The sequence below is a fragment of the Oenanthe melanoleuca genome, chromosome 1 (genome assembly GCF_029582105.1).
Source record: "Oenanthe melanoleuca isolate GR-GAL-2019-014 chromosome 1, OMel1.0, whole genome shotgun sequence".
Lineage (NCBI taxonomy): Eukaryota > Metazoa > Chordata > Aves > Passeriformes > Muscicapidae > Oenanthe > Oenanthe melanoleuca.
Window position 1 is genome coordinate 83386515 of NC_079333.1, and position 18104 is coordinate 83404618.

Genomic DNA, 18104 nt, shown 5'->3' on the forward strand with positions numbered 1-18104 from the left:
TGCATTTTAGAGAGAACTATGGAAAATGAATAATATTATGTAGATATAAGAGAAACTAAAAAAAAAAAAGCCAATGAAATATGGGATAATGTTTGCCTTTCAGGATCACAGCTTGTGCCATGACCATGAATAAATACGTGGAGGAAAATGTTTCTCAGAAATCCTACACAACGATAAAATACTTCATGAAGATGCTGAGCAGTGTCAGTGAGACTTTAATCTTCATCTTCATGGGTGTGTCTACAGTTGGGAAGAACCATGAGTGGAACTGGGCCTTTGTTAGCTTCACCCTCCTCTTCTGTTTAATCTGGAGGGCACTGGGTAAGCAAGCCTCACACTATTCAGTATTCTTTGCAAGAGAAATGTTTTATCTCTTGTCAAGTAGAAAATGCCAAAACTTAGAGACCCATCAGTTGGTAGACTGGTTTTTGAATTAGTAACATGCTCTATATTGCAGGGTCAGCTTCTACCTTTCCCTAAAATGGAACCTAAAAATCAACCCAATCAAATAAAGTTTTGCCCTGATCCTGCTCACCTAAAATGAGAGTCAGTCTGCTTCTTAATCACAATACATGCATTTAAGTAAACATTTATTTACAAATAAGAAAATTTTGGTTAACAGAATTAGCAGTCGTACAGCAGTTAGAAATGTTGTGGGTGGGTTTTTTGTTTGTGGTTTTTTTGTTTTGTTTTGTTTTGTTTTGTTTTTGTTGGGTTTTTTTCCTTTGCTTTTGGTTTTGTTTTTAATTTATGTTTACTAGCTTTGGGATTTTCACAGTCATTGACATAAATAGTATCAAACCAGGGAATGCTGTAATTGAAGTGTAAAGAAAAACTCCCTTCTATAGAATTTACAGTACTAGCTCTTTTTCTTTTACCTAGAGAGCTAAGTGCAGGGCAGGCTGGTAGGTCTTAAATCTGCTCCTCTCCCCAGCTTAACCTCTAATGATTCAGTCCCTGCATGTGTAAAGGTGGGTCATGCTCTAATCTGCAGCTCTACATCCAGCTCCCAAGTCTCCTTCCAGAGCAGAAACCTGGACTATTTTCCTACTACACCTGCAAACCCTACAATCAATACTTTATGCTGAAAAGCAGCCAACCAGCCTGATTGCCACCCAGCTCTTGTCCCCTTGCTTGCTTCCTTCTCCTGCCTTTATACCTTTACTCCAGTCTGCCACATCCCTGGAACCTTTTTCCAAGGTACACCAGCATTCACTGGCGTTTTCTCCCTCCATCCCCAGTCCTGACTCCTTCCTGTCTGTGTGAGTAAATTTAAGTGAACTGGAGTTTGCAGGGTTCAAAGCACAGATTAATGGAGGGGACAAATCAATTTTCAAAATCACCTCAAAATCTGTTAAAAAGCAATTAGGAGTCTTGGTCTATACTGACACAGAGAATGATTGTGGTGTAGTCTGCTTCAGGTTCTAAGTCCAGCTGACCTGAGGTTTTTAGCTCACTAAATATGTTCAAAATGACGTTCCTAAGGCTTTTTAATTTAATATTATGGTATTTTAAGCTGCTGAGTAATGTTTCATTTCTTCAGTAATATATATTGAAGAAGCAAATAAAAAGACGCAAATAGAAGTGTTTTTAAATGAATATTAACATCATGAGCTAGTTCTGTGTAATTTAAGTTCTGTGTTTAACCCCTCCTCTCTGTAATTCTGTTTTTTGCCCTCAGGTGTTTTTGTTCTGACTCAGATCATTAATGTATTCCGGACAATACCTCTCACTTTTAAGGACCAATTTATTATTGCCTATGGAGGTCTCCGAGGAGCAATTTGTTTTTCACTTGTATTTCTGCTTCCTCCTGCTGTGTTTCCCAGGAAGAAATTGTTCATCACTGCTGTTATCGTGGTGATATTCTTTACTGTTTTCATTCAGGTAGTACCTTTCTTCTCCTGGACTTCTTCTGTCTCAGACAGGTTGTTAATAAGCCATGGGTAGAAAAACAAATGTCCTAACTTACTGTAAAAAAACATACTTGAAGGTACTTGCCACAGTCATAGTATAAAAAAAGGTTATGCATACCACAGGCAGGTAGCAAAAGTATGCCAGATATTAAGTACTTATGCTTACATATAAGTAGTATTAAGTATTTAAGACTACTGAGGTTGGAGTAGAGACAAAAGATAATCTGGGTACAGCTTCAGCACTAATTCCTTTTTTTGGAATGTTTAAATTTGTGTGTTTACTCATAAGTTCAGTGTTGGATATAATGCACAGTGAGCTAAAGACCCTGAGGGCCCAGACAGGTGAATTGCAGTCTGGGGGTTAGGAAGTGATGCAGCTGGGCATCCCCAAAAAAGCACCAGGTGTGTGGAAGGACACAAAGAACTTGCCTCCAGTGTCTACCTGGCCATAGAGACTGAAACCTGCAAAATGTAGAGGAGGCCAAGCCCATCAAATAAATATATCAGACTACTCATTATCCAGAGCAGTGAGAGAGATGTGAGTGGCTAATAATGAAATTTCAGAGATGTGGGAAAAAAAAACAGAATTTTGTTACTCTGCCTTTTACATGGAAAAAGGTGCTTTGGGAAAGGGGCAAGGTGGCAAAGGGGCAAAGGGGCAAAGTTGATTTTAGCTGTGAAAGCTAATTTAATAATTTAAAATATGGAGATAAATGGAATGCACTATGAGATGCAACTTGATTTATCAAAGAAAAACCTGGCATCATTCTTTCATAAGGTAATTTATTTTCTAGAGCATCTCATTTAACTGGAATATTGTAAAATCTTTGGGGAGGGAGTGACAGAGGAGATTGTTAGTGTTGCTGCTGATTAAACTGAGGTTTAGGTTGACATTAGGATGACTGTAAAATGAATGATGAAGGAGCTGACAGCTTCTCCTTTAAATGGAAATAGAAGCAAATTGTCCTTTGGATCAGAAAGGATCTCTGAGGGTCTCTAGTCCAACCCTGTGCTCAAAGAAAGGCCACCTTAGATGATGTCACTCAGAGCCATATTGAGCTGAGCTCTGAATGTGCTGATGGATGGAGATGCCCCAGCCTCCCTGGGCACTTCCTCAGGTGCTCAACCACCCTGGCCAGATAATAGGCTGATGAGATAGTATTAAAGGAATTCCTCAAGGATAAGTTAATACTTTTGTTAACTGACCATGGAACAAAAAGGTAGGAGTTCCTGTTGCTGATGTTTCTTGATGACAGATTTTGAAAAGTGCTCTCAGCATGACAGTGAGATAAAGTATCCTGTAGAAAGAACTGAGGGCCAACATGGAAGGAACAGAATGAAATTGAACAGTAATGTGTGCGAAAGTGTTGTTGCAAGGATTTTTGTACTAGGAATTTCTCTTGTGAAATTAGAACCTTTGCTTTGGAAAAAAAAATAGAAAGGGAAAAAGATGCAGGGGGACTAGTTGGTAATGGGGTAGATTTTAAGTCAACAGTGCAGTGCAGTGAGAAGAGAAGAAAGGCAAATCTGATCTTAGGACATGCTGAGACAGGTATTTCCATCAGAGCATAGTGGCACGTTCTGGAGTGATCAGGGACTGGCAAGCCTGTCATGTGAAAGGAGACCAGGATGCCTTGGCCTTAGCAAGATGAAGGAGAAGAGGAGAAGAGATAATTACTGTTTATATGAGGGAGTGAACGCTGTTCAAAGTGAAAAGACAAATGTTGGCACAAGAACAAAGTGGTACACAGTGACCATGATGCAATTAAGAAGCAGCTTTCTAATTATCAGAACAATAAGGTTCAAGATGAGTGTTCCATTATGAGCAATGGGGCAAAGAAACCTCACTACTTTTAAGATAAAGCTTGATTCATTTACGAAAAGAAATGTGACCTGGGTGTCTGGGATAGTAGGGTCTGATCTCAACACCACAGGAGATTCATTCCTCTCCCCTGTGCCAGTGTACAAGTAAACAAATTATCTCAATTCTTCCACAAATAATTGTTCAAAACCATTATATTATTCAGGGATAGCCAAGACCTTTTGTTCTTTCTCTGAGAATGGTCAAGCAAGGATACATATTTACAAGAAAACCCCTTAGTTTCATGATCTTAGATGTCAATAATAGTACTGTTTACATATCTTTGAATACCTATTTTGGAAGTAATTACTAAAAAAGAGGACTTTACATATTTATTTTGAAATTACAGGTAATCAGTTTAACAATTCATGTTTTTCTAACACATAAAAAAACTGAAAAAAAAAAAGTTTAAAATTACTATGGATGGGATAGGTGATGTATTCCTGATAGTTTCTGTTAGGTTGACCCTCTTGGATCTCTCAGTTCTAGGGTGCCCCTTTCTCCCTCCTGTTGCATTAATGGAGTCTGAGCTGACAAGGACTTCATAGCTAAGTGCAAAACCTGCCAATCAGAAGAACTAATTCACTTTTATAATTATTGTGTTCTTTTTTTCTTCACAGGGAATAACAATTCGCCCACTAGTGGAGTTTCTTGATGTCAAAAGGTCAAACAAAAAGCAGCCTGCTGTCAGTGAAGAGATTTATAACAGGGTATGTTGCAGCCTCAGTATCACAGGTGAAACCCTTGTGTAGATGAAATCCCTGGCCACATTCAGACAGACAAGCATTCAGCATCAGTATCATGGAGAGGTTGTACTAGATTTGTTTTTGATAGCTCTAATAAGCACAATAATTGTAAAGCTTATTTAACTCCTGGCAATTAGCGAAATTATTGTTACGTATCATTATTTTGGAATCTCTCACTTTCTTAATTTCTCAGGTCTAGAAGTAAATTAACTTTCTGTAGTTTATTTCACACATGAGATACATGTTATTTTGTAATTTGGCTACATCAGGAAACCTTTGGCCCTACTTGATTACATTATATGCATTTGGTTTAATCTAATTAAACAAACGCAAACTTCTCTTAAGTACACTTAAACTTACTTAACTCTTACATCATCAGCTTTTTTAAGGATATATGTTTGGTAGATGTGTGCCATGCATCTTCTTGAACATATTTCTCCTTGCAGCATACCTGAAGTGGTATGGTTGATCTTTCAAAAGTGAGGAATAGTAAGGGCCACATTTGGGAAAAAAGCCAATCTAGACATCTAAAAATCTGTCCTTTTAGAGCTTATCCTTTGGACATGTCTACCAGAGGTTTTCCCTGAAAGTGAGAGACTCCTACAATGGTTCCTGAATTAAAAGCAAGCATGCTGCCTCTGGGATCAAGTGAGACCTTAGCTGAACCAATTCAGTTTTTCATAATTGATAACAGACTCAGGAAGAGTGTGTTTCTAATATTAGGTGGACAGGATGCTTTAGGATGATGCAAATTCCTAAAATAGGAGCTCAGCACCTAATGTTGGCTCTCAGTTGTGTCTGTGCATCCTGAGGGGCTGGTGCTGATGCAGGAAGCTTCTGTCCACTGACATTCTCTTCTCCACAAAGTCATCCTTGCCTGGGAAAGTTCCAGGCATAGCAGCAAGTGGTTAGTGAATTTCAAGTAAGTGAAAATATGGGAAAAACCTTTAGTTTCAGTCAGGAGCTGAGCAAGATTGACATTGAAGAAATTAGCAACTAAATTCTGTCCTTTTGTGGCTGTGAGCTAAAGAAGATTCAGGGTGAAAGAAACAGATTCTGGTTTTGAGCTTGGTTTGGACTGCTTTTGGTAAAACTGAAGCATTGTCCAGAGCTGTGCCTACATAGTTTTGTTTTAAAGTAAGTTGAAAACTATAAGGTCTAAGGAAAAGCTGAGTGATGTCTGTAAGTTTATGTAATGAACCAATGTTTTCCTTTAGTTCTTTGACCACGTGAAGACTGGAATTGAAGATGTGTGCGGACACTGGGGTCACAACTTTTGGAGAGATAAGTAAGAGTTGCATTTGAAACTCTTTGTTATACAGGAGAGGCTGAAATGGCTCTGCAGCAACAAACAAAGGCTGTTTGGCATCATATTTCATTTTCAGCATCCATTCTTGAAAGTGTACGGTTGTTTTTAGAACATGTGGGTTTCAAAGGAAAAGTAGCAAAACAATGGTTTTTACTAAACCACAAGCAAGTAGAATCTCCAGCTGGGAAGAAAGGCAGCCCTCTGATCCCAGGGTGAAGGATGGTACCTTCTGAGGGTGCATGTTTCTCACTGTTGCAGAGCATTTCCTGAGTGTCTGCTGAGCCTTTCATCCCACCCAGCTGTCTTCCTGCAAACTGTATTTCTTAGGGCAGTGAAGTGATGGGTTAGTTTCCTATTTGATGGTAAACATACAAAAACTACTTTATTTTCTCTAAAAAGATCAAGGCAGCAGCTGGCATGAGACACATGAGAGATCCTAATGGCAGACAGCTCCACAGCTCTTGATGGTATTACTTAAGACTTAGTTAGGAAGATTATCCCTGGCAATACCTGAATAATTTATATTTTTACTTTATCTGCTGAATCATCATCATCATCATCATTAGGTTGGATCTAATTCCTTTTACACCCAAATTCTTTAGAGCCAATTCCTTTTATGCCCAAATTCTTTAGAGCCAAAGCATTGGCACTGCTCACCACTCTCTAGTCTCTGCTCCAAGAATTTAGGTGTTTTACATAAGAAGAGAATAGCACCAGCAGGAATGACTGAGGAGAGCCCTCTCCAAATGACTTGGGGGCAACACAGTGAGGGCACTTTCCTGACAGATGTGTGATATGGGTACAACTTTTCTTTACTCAGTCTGGTTCTCCTCTAGTCTACATGAGATCTTTAATGAAAATATTGCAGAGCAAAGGAGAGTTCCACCTCTTCCTGACCTTCACACTCAAATTCAAGAATAACTTTAGAATGTCTGGAGGGCAAAATATTTTCTGACAAGAAAAAGCAATACCAGCTGCAATCAATATTTTCTCACTAAGCATCCAAGAGGGTGCAGTTGCTTGAGAGAAGGGAAGAACTTCTAAAGTTTTACAAAAGCAGGCTAAAATTTCAAAGAAAAAGCAGTTGATGCAAATTTTGGCCTTTTATTTGTTATTACAGTAAATATTTAATGTTCTCTTTGTCTTGATGAAAACAGAGAATTAAAAATAATATTTTCTAATAACATAGAATACCTAAAAGTTTAAAGTTGCTTCTAGGGAGACTGCCTGTTAACATATTAAGTAAACACAGGTTAAGACTATCTATCTGAAGTAAAGTTGAAATTGCCCCTTTCTTAGGTTACTCAGCATTAGGGTGTTAACATGAACAGATACATTCCCAGACAATGAAGTCCTTTAAAATTTTTAAATTAACTGCAATATATTGGCTTTCCTTTACTATGCATAGTAAAAATTAACTGGTTGGGCTGGTTTGCCTCATGTACAGGTTTAAAAAGTTTGACAATAAATACCTGCGAAGACTTCTAATCCGTGAGAACCAGCCCAAATCCAGCATTGTTTCTTTGTACAAGAAGCTAGAAATCAAGCATGCCATTGAGATGGCAGAGAGTGGAATGATAAGCAAGGTCCCATCCTCAGTGTCTCTCAGGTAAGCACGTGATGCCAGCACAGCCAAGCATCTCAGCTGGGTCAGGTAATTTATTTCATAGCCTGGGCTGCAGGCAGGATAATCACTTTGGCTTAGGATACTTTGGGTCCTAATGTCACCAGAGCAGCAAGAGGATGTGAAACAAGAGCCTTTTGCCTGTAGCTTCACATGAGGTGCTGTGTTCTTCCTGGGTGTGTAGTTTTACTGGGGCAGCTGCTCACTGGAACACTGATCTGCCGTGCAGGGCACAGGTGGACTTGAACACGTACCTGCCAGCCTGCAGAGAATAGCTACAAGGGAGGCCTGAGGGGCATTTTGAATGTTCCTAATAAAATGGACACATCATTGTAATTTTAATCCCATTTTTTGTCTAAACACAGATTCAAATGAAATCAAGATTTCATTTCTACATGTTATATTTTCATCTATTACTTGGTTGTTTTGAAACGTTTTTTCCACCTCCAACAAAGGAAGTAATTCAAATGTCATTCCTGACCATAAAAATAAAAACATTCTCTCCCTCCCTCTCTCTTTCTCCCTCTCCTTATATTTTCCTTTTTTTTTTTTATTCTGCCACAGTGATTATCATGAAGGAAAGATAAAGCCCCTTTCTCCCACTGAAATGGAAAACATGCGAGAAATATTAACAAAGAATCTCTACCAAATACGACATCGAGTAAGGATGAACTTTTGCCTACATAAATATCCCACTGCTCTTGTAATAGACTGATTATCTTCCTAACACATCTTTGAGCTAGTACATCTGCTCTATCATTTAATAACAAGTAATGCTCTTATTTACCTCTGTTGCCTTGAGTCCATATCCTGTCATATGTACAGTAGCATATTCACAGTCCTTTGTGTAAATACTTACTTGATCTTATACTATTGATAAGGCTTAATGTTTTTGTCTTATTACCTCTGATGTATCTACAGTATTAAAGTAGGATCCTAGGTACCAGTTCAACACAAGACTGTCTACCTGTATGAGTATGTTGGTCACTCCATGATATGGGATTAGATTTCCTATTTGCCTCCAGTTGTAATGTTGTTTGTATTAAGAGCAAAGATGATGAACTGGAAAAACAGTGAAATAAAAGCAAAAGGACATTTCACATTTATCCTCCTGTGGCTAAGTAGTTTGATTGCCTGAGCACTTGGAAAACATTCAAAAATTGAGCAAGCTTCAGCTTGCTGGAGGTAAAAATTACTTCGCTCTAGGGGAATCATCACTTTCAAATGTGTCCTCTACTGACATACTGACCAAGCTACTACAGTGTAGGAGTAAACACAGTATTAAGCCAGCTTTTTCCATTTTGTCTTTCATTATAAATATCAGCAGATTAAAAAAAAATGAACCAAAACCTACAAAAAAACCCAGGTGGTTGTGAAGCAAATGAATAAAAACATTCTCGGCATAATTATTGTTCTTAATCATCTGCAATACGATGCTGCTCACGAAGATTTATGATGCTTATTAAAGCAAAAACCCTGTTTTTCCCTGTTCATATAGTCCAACACATTTGACATCATGCTTTCCAGGCTGTGATCACTGCTTTTCTCTTTCAGACAATGTCCTACAACCGGCACAGCCTGGCTGCAGATGCAGGTGAAAAGCAGGCCAAGGAAATCCTGATCCGTCGCCGGCACAGCCTTAGGGAGAGCCTGAGGAAAACAAACAGCCTGTCAAGGGAAAGACCGGTACTTGCATTTTCTGATGATTTTATTTATTTATTTATTTTTTTTTTGGTCTGCTTGTTTGGTTTTTTAATTATAGTTTTTATTGAAAGCAGCTCTTCGTAGCTAACTGTCATGCAAAAAAAACCAATCCTCCGACATGCAGGAAAAAATCCTGAGTTTGGAAGACAACTGCTCATGTAATGTCACACTTCAACCTTGAGTTCCACACATGAACCCCTTATTTTGTGTTGACATCTTCAGTAAAGCCTCAGTCTTGCAAAATATGATAGGAGTGTGAGCTGTGCCATAATTTTACCTTCTGTGATGGGAGTGGGATATGCTGCCATAATTTTACCTCAGAGAAGCTGGACAGGCTCTGTACACAATGTAGGTATGATCAGTATTCTCTATCAGTATTTTGATGAAGTGTGAATTATTAAAGGTTAAAAAATGACTTTGAGATAGAAAAGCTATTTAAGACAAGCTCCAAAATATAGGAGAGAACTTTTGACCACATCAGTCAGAGCAAACTCCTCCCTTGAAAAAAATATTATATGCTCTATCATAAAATGTCGTCAGGTCTTCAGATTTTGACACTGGTTAGGAAAACTCCTTCCACTTACAAGGATTGCTGTGGCATGATAATATCTGAGGCAATCCTGCAATTGTAACCAAGTGTGGAATGGAGCACACTAATTAGGCAGGGGTAATATCAAGTATCAAGGAAATTAGCCATCCTATGAATATGTATTTTCATGTTACAGGAATACTTAGTGACTGTTGTCTTCATTGATTGAGGCTGGAATAATGTCTCCAAATGGGCTGTGCCTCATAGGTGATCATTACCAGAGCTACTGTGGTGTTAATTATGACAATAAGACTGTTCTGAATGATTTTTTCCCCCCTCTCAACCACAGTTACATATGTTATCTTTTCATACAATTAAATTATTTACTGTGTAGAAATACTGAGGAGACCTGGCAGGACTTTTGGGGGAGGGAGAGAAAAAGCACGTCTGATAACTTTTTAAAACACACTGGCTATAATTTTAAGAATAATTATCCTTGGATAAATCCTCCACAGAGAGGAGAGGAGGAAGAGGAAAAGAATAAAAATCCAAAGAGGAAAAATCTCTAAGGGAAAGTAAATTTCCTTTCAGGTTCCCCTTGGGTCTGCCACAAGTAATGGTATGAGCAGAGCAGAGCTGATAGACTGTAAAGGTTTTAAAATTTTTGTAGCAAATGTAAGAAAGGATGTCCTTGAGGAAGTTTTGAATTTTAAAAAAAAGCAACTTGTCCTGGAAAGTACCTCTCATGTTTAAAGACTCCCAAAGCCTTTAAATGTTAGTTTGGGGAAAACAAGGATTTTATGCCCTGAACTGGTAAATGATCATGCTGGTGCCTGACTTCCTCATCAACTTTAGTGTGACTAGTCAACTGTATAAAGTCATTTATGTGTATAAAGTGCTTGCAGGATCAGAATACAGATTAGTTATTGAGCCCAAGCTTCAGTCTCACCCAAATTTTTGCAAATAAAAAGTTTTGAACAAGTTTTAAACATGGAGCTGCATGAAATGCCATGCTTGCAGCATTTGCCTTCCTTAGGAAAACCTGTGCAGGCAAGGTTGAGGTTAGAGACCATACATTTATTGACTCTGATCTTAGAGGGCATATCACTAGGCTTTCATTTGATTAAACTGCTTGAGATTATTCAGTCTTTACCTTAGTTAGCACAGACTTCAGCCAGCAATTAGCACTGAGTGTGTAGTAAAAGATCACATATTAGTTAATCTGAAACTACTGTCCAGCCCTTTAGCTACATAAACCTGTTCAAGCCTCAGTTGGGTACCTTAAAATGCATTATGCAGGTGCACTAGACTGCAGTGACTTAAAAGGTTTTGGTTTTCTTTGCATGCAGGCTGCAGCAAACACAAAAAGATTTCTTTCGCTTCCTAAAAACACTAAACTCCCAGAGAAACTACGAGTGAGAAATAAAACATCTTCCAGAGGTAATGATTTTTTTCTGCTTTTCTCTTATTGTGCTGCAGTCATTTTGCTTACATAGAAGGAAGGTTTTTCCAGGGATGATGTAGAGAAATCAGTGAATTAGAGCATTTAAAGCAGTGTCCTAAAGCAGAAATGTGAGTGTAGAGAAATGCCCTACAGCAGGGTTTTGTGGGGCTTTCTCACTTCCTATTCTATGCTGGCATAGTCCTCCCAGCACATCTCATGTCAGCAAGCAGCAGCCTGCTGCACTTTTGCACCAGGAACTGCTATGGCTCATTCTCCTTATCTCTATTCCGTAATCCAGATATCCCTCCTGGATTATGAGCCTATTTGGTTCTTTTCTCTCTGGGGTCAGGGTAGAGGACACTGCTCTGAGAACCAAACCAGAGAAGGTAATGAGATCTAGGAGTTTATTGTTCTCATGAAGAGCTCAAAATGCTGTGGTGACAACCAAAGTGTTATTTTTTTCCCCTTGCCTAAACTCGTAAATGTTTTATATTTTAGTTCTTGGGTTCTAAAAAAAAAAAAAAAAAAAAAATTAAAAATCTCTTGGAGCACAAATATTTGATGTGAAAATTTTGCCCAATTCTATATATTAATTTTGATTGTTTATGGTTTCATTATCATACTTATATCATACTTGAAAGCATTTTCTTTCATGATAAGTTGTCATCAAGTTCTCTTGTTGGGAAGACAAAGTCTCTGCAGAGTTGCAAAAATTTCCTGATCTCCACCCCCAATTAGTTTTTCACTATTCCCAGTTAATTTAATAATAGTCTGTTTTTGTGTGTTAATAATATCTTTTCTCTCCAGAGTGTAGGATGCCTTTTATTCTATAGTTAGTCTGCAGAGGTCACCTACTGTCACCTAGAATTAAAGAGAAAATATGCCTCCAGATTATTCAATTGTCAAAAAATACATTATTTGACACATTTAGAAGGGAAAAAGCCTGAAAACACAGTCTGATGAAGACATTCCTTGATATATAATTATCTGGGTGAATGCACAGTAACATGGTGATATATTTTGTTGACCCCTTCCTCACCTTTTTAAAAGAAATACTATGAAGGCTACTAATCTAAGTTGTTCTTATGACAGTTGCACCATATACAGTTGTTTACTTTGATATATTTAAACCATCATATCTGATTTAAGTCTAAGAACAAATCTGCATTCATAAACTATTGTTCAAATTATTATCAAATGATTCTAGATGAAAGTTTTGATGAAGATGTTCATCCTTTTTAAAGAAGTCTGCTGGGGAAAAATATATGCACATGTGCACATCCAGACAACCTCCAGCTTGGTTTACCTGGCAATGATCATTTAAGGGCATTCCCTGAACAATTATGTCAGTTTTCCATAGAGCATATTCTACATTGCTGTGAGTGGGAGGAAGAGTCTGCAGCACTTGCAACCTATAAGAATTGCCCTGTTGATTCTGTTTCATGTCTTACATTCATCCTTATTAAGGATGGGGTATTTCCACCCATCTGTACATTGACTTTGAGAGATCCTTTGCCTGGTATTGATGCTCCTTTTCCAAAGTCAAGTTTCTAGAACCCCTGTATGTGTTGTGTTCCCAGAACTGGGGAAATGTCACTTCAATCAAGTGAGCACTTGGCAATCAAGGAGCAGCTGACTGAGGCCTTTCTAAAAATCACACTTTTGAGGGTAGGGATGTTTTAAAGTCAAATCTATCCCCTATTTTGACAGAGTTAAGAGGCTGTTACTGTGTCTAATCAAAGCACTGAATACAGAAAAACATGGGGAAACTTTATTCTATGGCTGCAAGGGCTCAGTGTGCTGTTACTCAAATATTCCTGAAAGAGTTATATTCCACACCTAAAACTGTACTTTTGTTTTCAATTAACAGTGGGTGACAGCAGTGACTCTGAGTTGGATGCTGCTACCACAGTGCTCAATCTAAGGCCAAGAGCAGGGAAAATCCTGAGAGACCAGAGACTGAGACCACAGAGGCCACTACCCGAGTTCAGGGTGGAGTGGAAGAACGAAGTTGACGGGAGCCAGGACGGACGAGGAGAGCAGCAGGAGCCAAGCACCTTGCCCCAGCCATCCATTGGGTTCAGGCAGCCTCTGCTGACAAGACCAAGATTTGGCACTTTGAGCAGGGAGGATTTGACTGCAGACCATGGGTCAGCCAGACCTATGCCACCACCACGGTTAGTTAGGCAGGCATCGCAAGGGGACAGGCAGAGAAACAAGCCTGAGAACCAGCCCTACTAAACACAGCCAAAGGAGAACTGCTGGTAATAAACCATGGACATACTGAATTAGGATTCTAAACTATCTGATCAGACTATGGGATCCATTAATGTAACAAAACAAGCCTCAATCTGGGTCTAACCACTTCCATTTGAGTTAAGTCAACTCTATCACCTAAGAGAAAGGAATACTGGAGCAGTTGCAAAGTTAAAGACATAAAAAATACATATATCTCTTTTATAAATAACTTATGGCAATGCTTTAATTTAATTACATTATTTCCATTGTTAAAATAGTATGGAAATGTGCCTTATCACATCATCTCTCATGGAACCAAGTCCCAAAGGTTCAATACCCAGTTTTCCATTGAAATCTTTGCTGAAAGTCCAGTGATGAATGGATTCTTTAAAAATACCCCCAAAATCGTGTACAGTTTCAGATTTTATTTATAATCAACAATACTTGTTTTAACCGGAACTTCAACATGAATAACACTGAAAGTTGCACAATGCACCTATCATATATACTTCAAAAGAAGAGATAATATATTCCTGAAGCCTAGTTTGTTCAAACACCTCTGATGCAGAAAAAGAGGAAGAAGAAACAAGCTGTAGGGGCGAATTGCAAATACAGCTTATAAAAAGGACTTGCAATGAAGACCTGAATAGCTTGAATTTTTACTTTCTGAATTTTTGGCAATATGTTACCTTTGAAAGGTACTAAGGAACACCAAAGAAAAACTGAACTACCTTGGCTTTCACTTATGTCAGCAAGAACTGAGAGCACTTAGCAGGACACCAGAAGGCCTAAAACCAGAAAACTTCAAATGGATAAATGACATTGTGAATCAAAATTGCTTTTTTGCACCTTAGGTACTTGGTTGCAATGTAATGCAAGCACAGCAGTAGAATAGTTGCAGAGTACTGCACACAGACAAAGCAAGCAGTCTCCTGTTTGAGTCAGGGACCACTGAGACTCAAGAAAGCTCATTCAACTCATGCTTGTGACCCTGGTTAATTTGTTTTACTTTTTGTTTCCTCATCTGTAAAAGGTAAAAGATAATCTTTTCTTTGTCTGAGCTATGCACTCCAAGGAACAAAAATGTTCCATCTAATTTGTTTTTACAGAAAAGTAGCACAGTGGGGGCCCTTGAATCAGCTGAAGTCACTGTGCACCTTAATAACATGGACTTCTTGATCCTAGCATCAATGGCTGTCATTTGAGGGCATATGGGAAGGGAGGATGCATTAAAATAAATGATAGTTAGCTGTAGCTCTCAGGAATTTGCACTTTCTGTCCCACTGAATCTAAGTACTGAGCTTGCTCTAGCACAGATACACATTTCAGTACAATGCAGAAATAAATTTCTTTCTACTTGTTACAAAATTGATAACTTTCATTGAAGAATGTACACTGTGAAATCATAATTTTTCTCTTTCATTAGCACATTTCTAAATCTGTGGGCAATAAGATTAATTTTTTTTAATTTAAGTTTGTTTTGAAAGAACTATTAAAAATCAGAGTTTCCTTTTAAAACCACAAAGTAGATTTCTTTCAAATGTTCATGGGTGTGGGTTGATAAATGGGGCTGTAAGACTTTCCTTCTTCTAAAAGCATTTACAAAATATTTATTTCATGGATGAATTTGAAATATCAAACCTTCCTAAATTCTTTCCTTAGCACAGGTCTTTTAGTCTTTTTCCTCTGTTCCAGCTATGGAAAATTCTACTGTGTGGAAACTCCAAAGTCTAAGCTGCAGAGGAATGGCTGTGTGAGCCCTGTAAACCTCAGTCAAATGTTCATGGCTAGTCTCTACAAATCATTATTGTGGAAATCAATACTTAGCTGTCCTCTAATGATCATCTCCTGTTTGGAAATAAAATTGGGTTCAAACAAAGCCAGCAAGTTTTAAAAACAAATTTAAAGTTGTCTTTCTTTAACAGGAAAGTACTTTCATCTGTACAATCGTCAGGGAATGCTATGTCCCTGCATTATTTGGATCATTTTTGAATTAGAAAAAAGCCTAGAGTTTTGATTTCAGTTTTGAGACAACATCCTCCTTACAGATCAGACTGCTTAGATTAGCTGTTTTCTATTAGCCGATCTGAAATCTGACCAAATAAATAAATGTGAAATGTTGCACATCAACATTTAGTTTACTCTCCATGGAGTTTTCTTCTTTATGTGCTGGTAATGACCAAGCACTTGGCTTCTATCTGGGGAGAGCTGCTTTTCATGTTTTTTTTCAAACAGTTGTTATTTTTTATGGCACAATTTTAAATAATGAATGCAGGTTTCAGGAACTTTACTGCTGTGCTGGTTGCCCATTAATGCAGGGCATGCTCGCATTATTTGTGCTTAAAGTGGTGCCCTGCCCCATAGTAAAGCACATCAAATTGAAGGTCATTTTTATAAATATGGTCTTAAGCTCTTGGTGCTCCAAAACATGATAACATGTTTTTACCTTTCCAAAGCACTTAGAATTCCACAGAATACAAGCATCAAGGCACATCTCCAGCATGGTCAAACTGTGAAGCAGAATTGCAAATCTCCTGGGACTCTGTGTCCTTGTGAGTACCTCTACCTTCCTCACTTCTGCTCTTCCCACCCTTTTCAGGCTCTTTTCCACTACTGCTGAATCAGACACCTGCCATGTCTGGGAACTGATTTTCAGCTGCTCTCCTTTTCAGTAGCAATGACAGCAGCAGGTGACACAGGTGTTGTTCCAGGTAGTCCTTATCATTCAGCTCTTGCTCTGGTTTGGGTCAGAGGTTTATTTCCCCCCCCCTCCCCTTTTTTTTTTTTTTGCCTTTTTCTTTTTTCTTTCCTACAAAGGAGAAACAAGTGAACCCTTTTTTGAGCCTGCAGAGGAGTCACATCTGTCATGTCATATCAGAGTTTGTCTGCTGGAGAATGAAATGCCCAATAAATCTGTCCTCGAGCACCATCTGATGGGGAAAGTCATGTATTGACTGAGACAACATTCCTTGCTTTTTCAAGGAAACCAGATCTTCAACAGTGACTGGGAAACTTGCCAAAGCCACACACAAATATTTTGTTTCCAGATGGACTCCCCAGTACACTCTGTAGTATAGATATTTTAATGCATTTTTTAATGAAGAAAGTCCAGTTTTAACGACAGCTGGAAAATACAGTTCCACTCTGAATTAGGGTTTTCAGGATTTCCACTTCAGCTGCTGAGAGGCCTATACATTGAAATAGGATAAGAAAGAATGTATAACAAGGCCTAGAGGAGACAGATACCCAGTTAACCTTTTTTAGGCAAATACTTGAAAAAAACCCCAAGAAAAATCTGCCCAAAGAGCTAAAATTTTAAGGGCTGCCCTGCTTTGTACTAAAGTATAATGCAAATTCCACTGAAACCAGTTAAAGGAAAGAAAACCTTGCTGCATAACAATTTAAAAATTTGAGAATATCCTTCTATACTAAAGCCACATAGAAATCACATGGAAAAACAAAGTTAAAATTTTTGCCAAAATAACATGTCTGCTGTTATGAAGGATATCCTGGGCTCTCTGGAAGCAAACACACTGCACCCTGCACCAACTTTTTCAAGAGCTGCCAAGTCCACCAATTCCAAACATCAGCTGACACTCCAAGAAATGCTTTAGCTGGTCACCATTTCCAAAATTGTCCCTGTCAACATCCCCGAACCCCTAAAGAAAAGATGAAAGATTTTGAAATTGGATGTTGGAATGCTTTTTGTACCACAAGAGCTCTGATCCAATAAAAATATTCTTGTTAATGTGCATAAATATGGCACCCTAATTGCCACAGGTTTTGTTTCAAAAAGTAATTTTTTTGCCACAGAAAGAAAAAAACTTAAATACTTCTGCTTACTTCATTTTTCCTCTCTGAGACTTCCTATTTATTAGATATTTAACAGAATGGAAGACTGGTTCTTATGGTACAGCACATCTCAAAAAGTAATTCTTTGGTGCTGAGATTTAAAATTAAAAAAATTCAATTAATTTCTCTTTGTAAATTAAAATAGATTTTTTTTAAAACTTTCCTTTAAAATAAGCTGTATACTCTTTCATTTCTAAGAGCAGTCTGACCTCCATTTACAAACATTTGATTCTCAAAGTTCAGACTCCAGTATACTCTTATAAGATTGATGATCTTACAAGATCCATGATCAGCTCCTTGTGAATCAGTCTTCAATATTATAGCAGTAACAGGTAAGTCTTGGGTTTTCAAATGCCAAACTGCCAGGCTATAAAGGATCATTTACCCAAGAGTATCCTGCAAAACCCATAACCAGACTGGCACTGGCAGCACCCACAGAGGTTCCCAGCAGCAGGAATGCAATGGCACTACAGAGAACCTGGAGTAATGAGCAAGCCAGATCATAAACAACACTTGCCCTATTCTGTTGCTGCATTATCTGCTCAATAATCAATTGTTGTCAGAAGATGAGAATGGTACCGATCTCTGTGATGGTGCTGCAGTGAGTAATTTCAGAAGAAAGAAAACTGGACAGGAAATGGAAGTCTGCAGAACTGGTGTATTGGGTTTGCAAGGCAAGGTTTTGGTAGCAGGAGGGCTTAGTGGTGGCTTCTCTGAGAAGCTGCCAGCAGCTTTCCCTTTGTCTCACCAAGCCAATGCCAGCTGGCTCCAAGGTGGACCCACCACTGGCCAAGGCCAAGACAACCAGTGTTTAGTAACATACTAAAAAAGGAAAAAAAGATGTTTTGTAGAAGCAGTTGTGGCCAGAGAAGTGAATAATGAGA

At 38.4% G+C, this 18104-nt stretch overlaps 1 protein-coding gene across 1 annotated transcript in view; it reads left to right on the forward strand.

Moving 5' to 3' along the window:
- The window catches only part of SLC9A2 (solute carrier family 9 member A2), a 34385-nt gene extending 18045 nt beyond the window's left edge, over positions 1–16340 (forward strand). Inside the window, exons 4-12 of the mRNA XM_056487945.1 lie at positions 104–321; positions 1682–1884; positions 4395–4484; positions 5738–5808; positions 7277–7438; positions 8018–8114; positions 9008–9139; positions 11036–11126; positions 13001–16340. Coding sequence (XP_056343920.1) covers positions 104–321; positions 1682–1884; positions 4395–4484; positions 5738–5808; positions 7277–7438; positions 8018–8114; positions 9008–9139; positions 11036–11126; positions 13001–13371 — 1435 coding nt within the window. The 3' untranslated portion in view covers positions 13372–16340. The remainder of the gene's footprint in view (positions 1–103; positions 322–1681; positions 1885–4394; positions 4485–5737; positions 5809–7276; positions 7439–8017; positions 8115–9007; positions 9140–11035; positions 11127–13000) is intronic.
- Positions 16341–18104: the final 1764 nt, after the last annotated feature.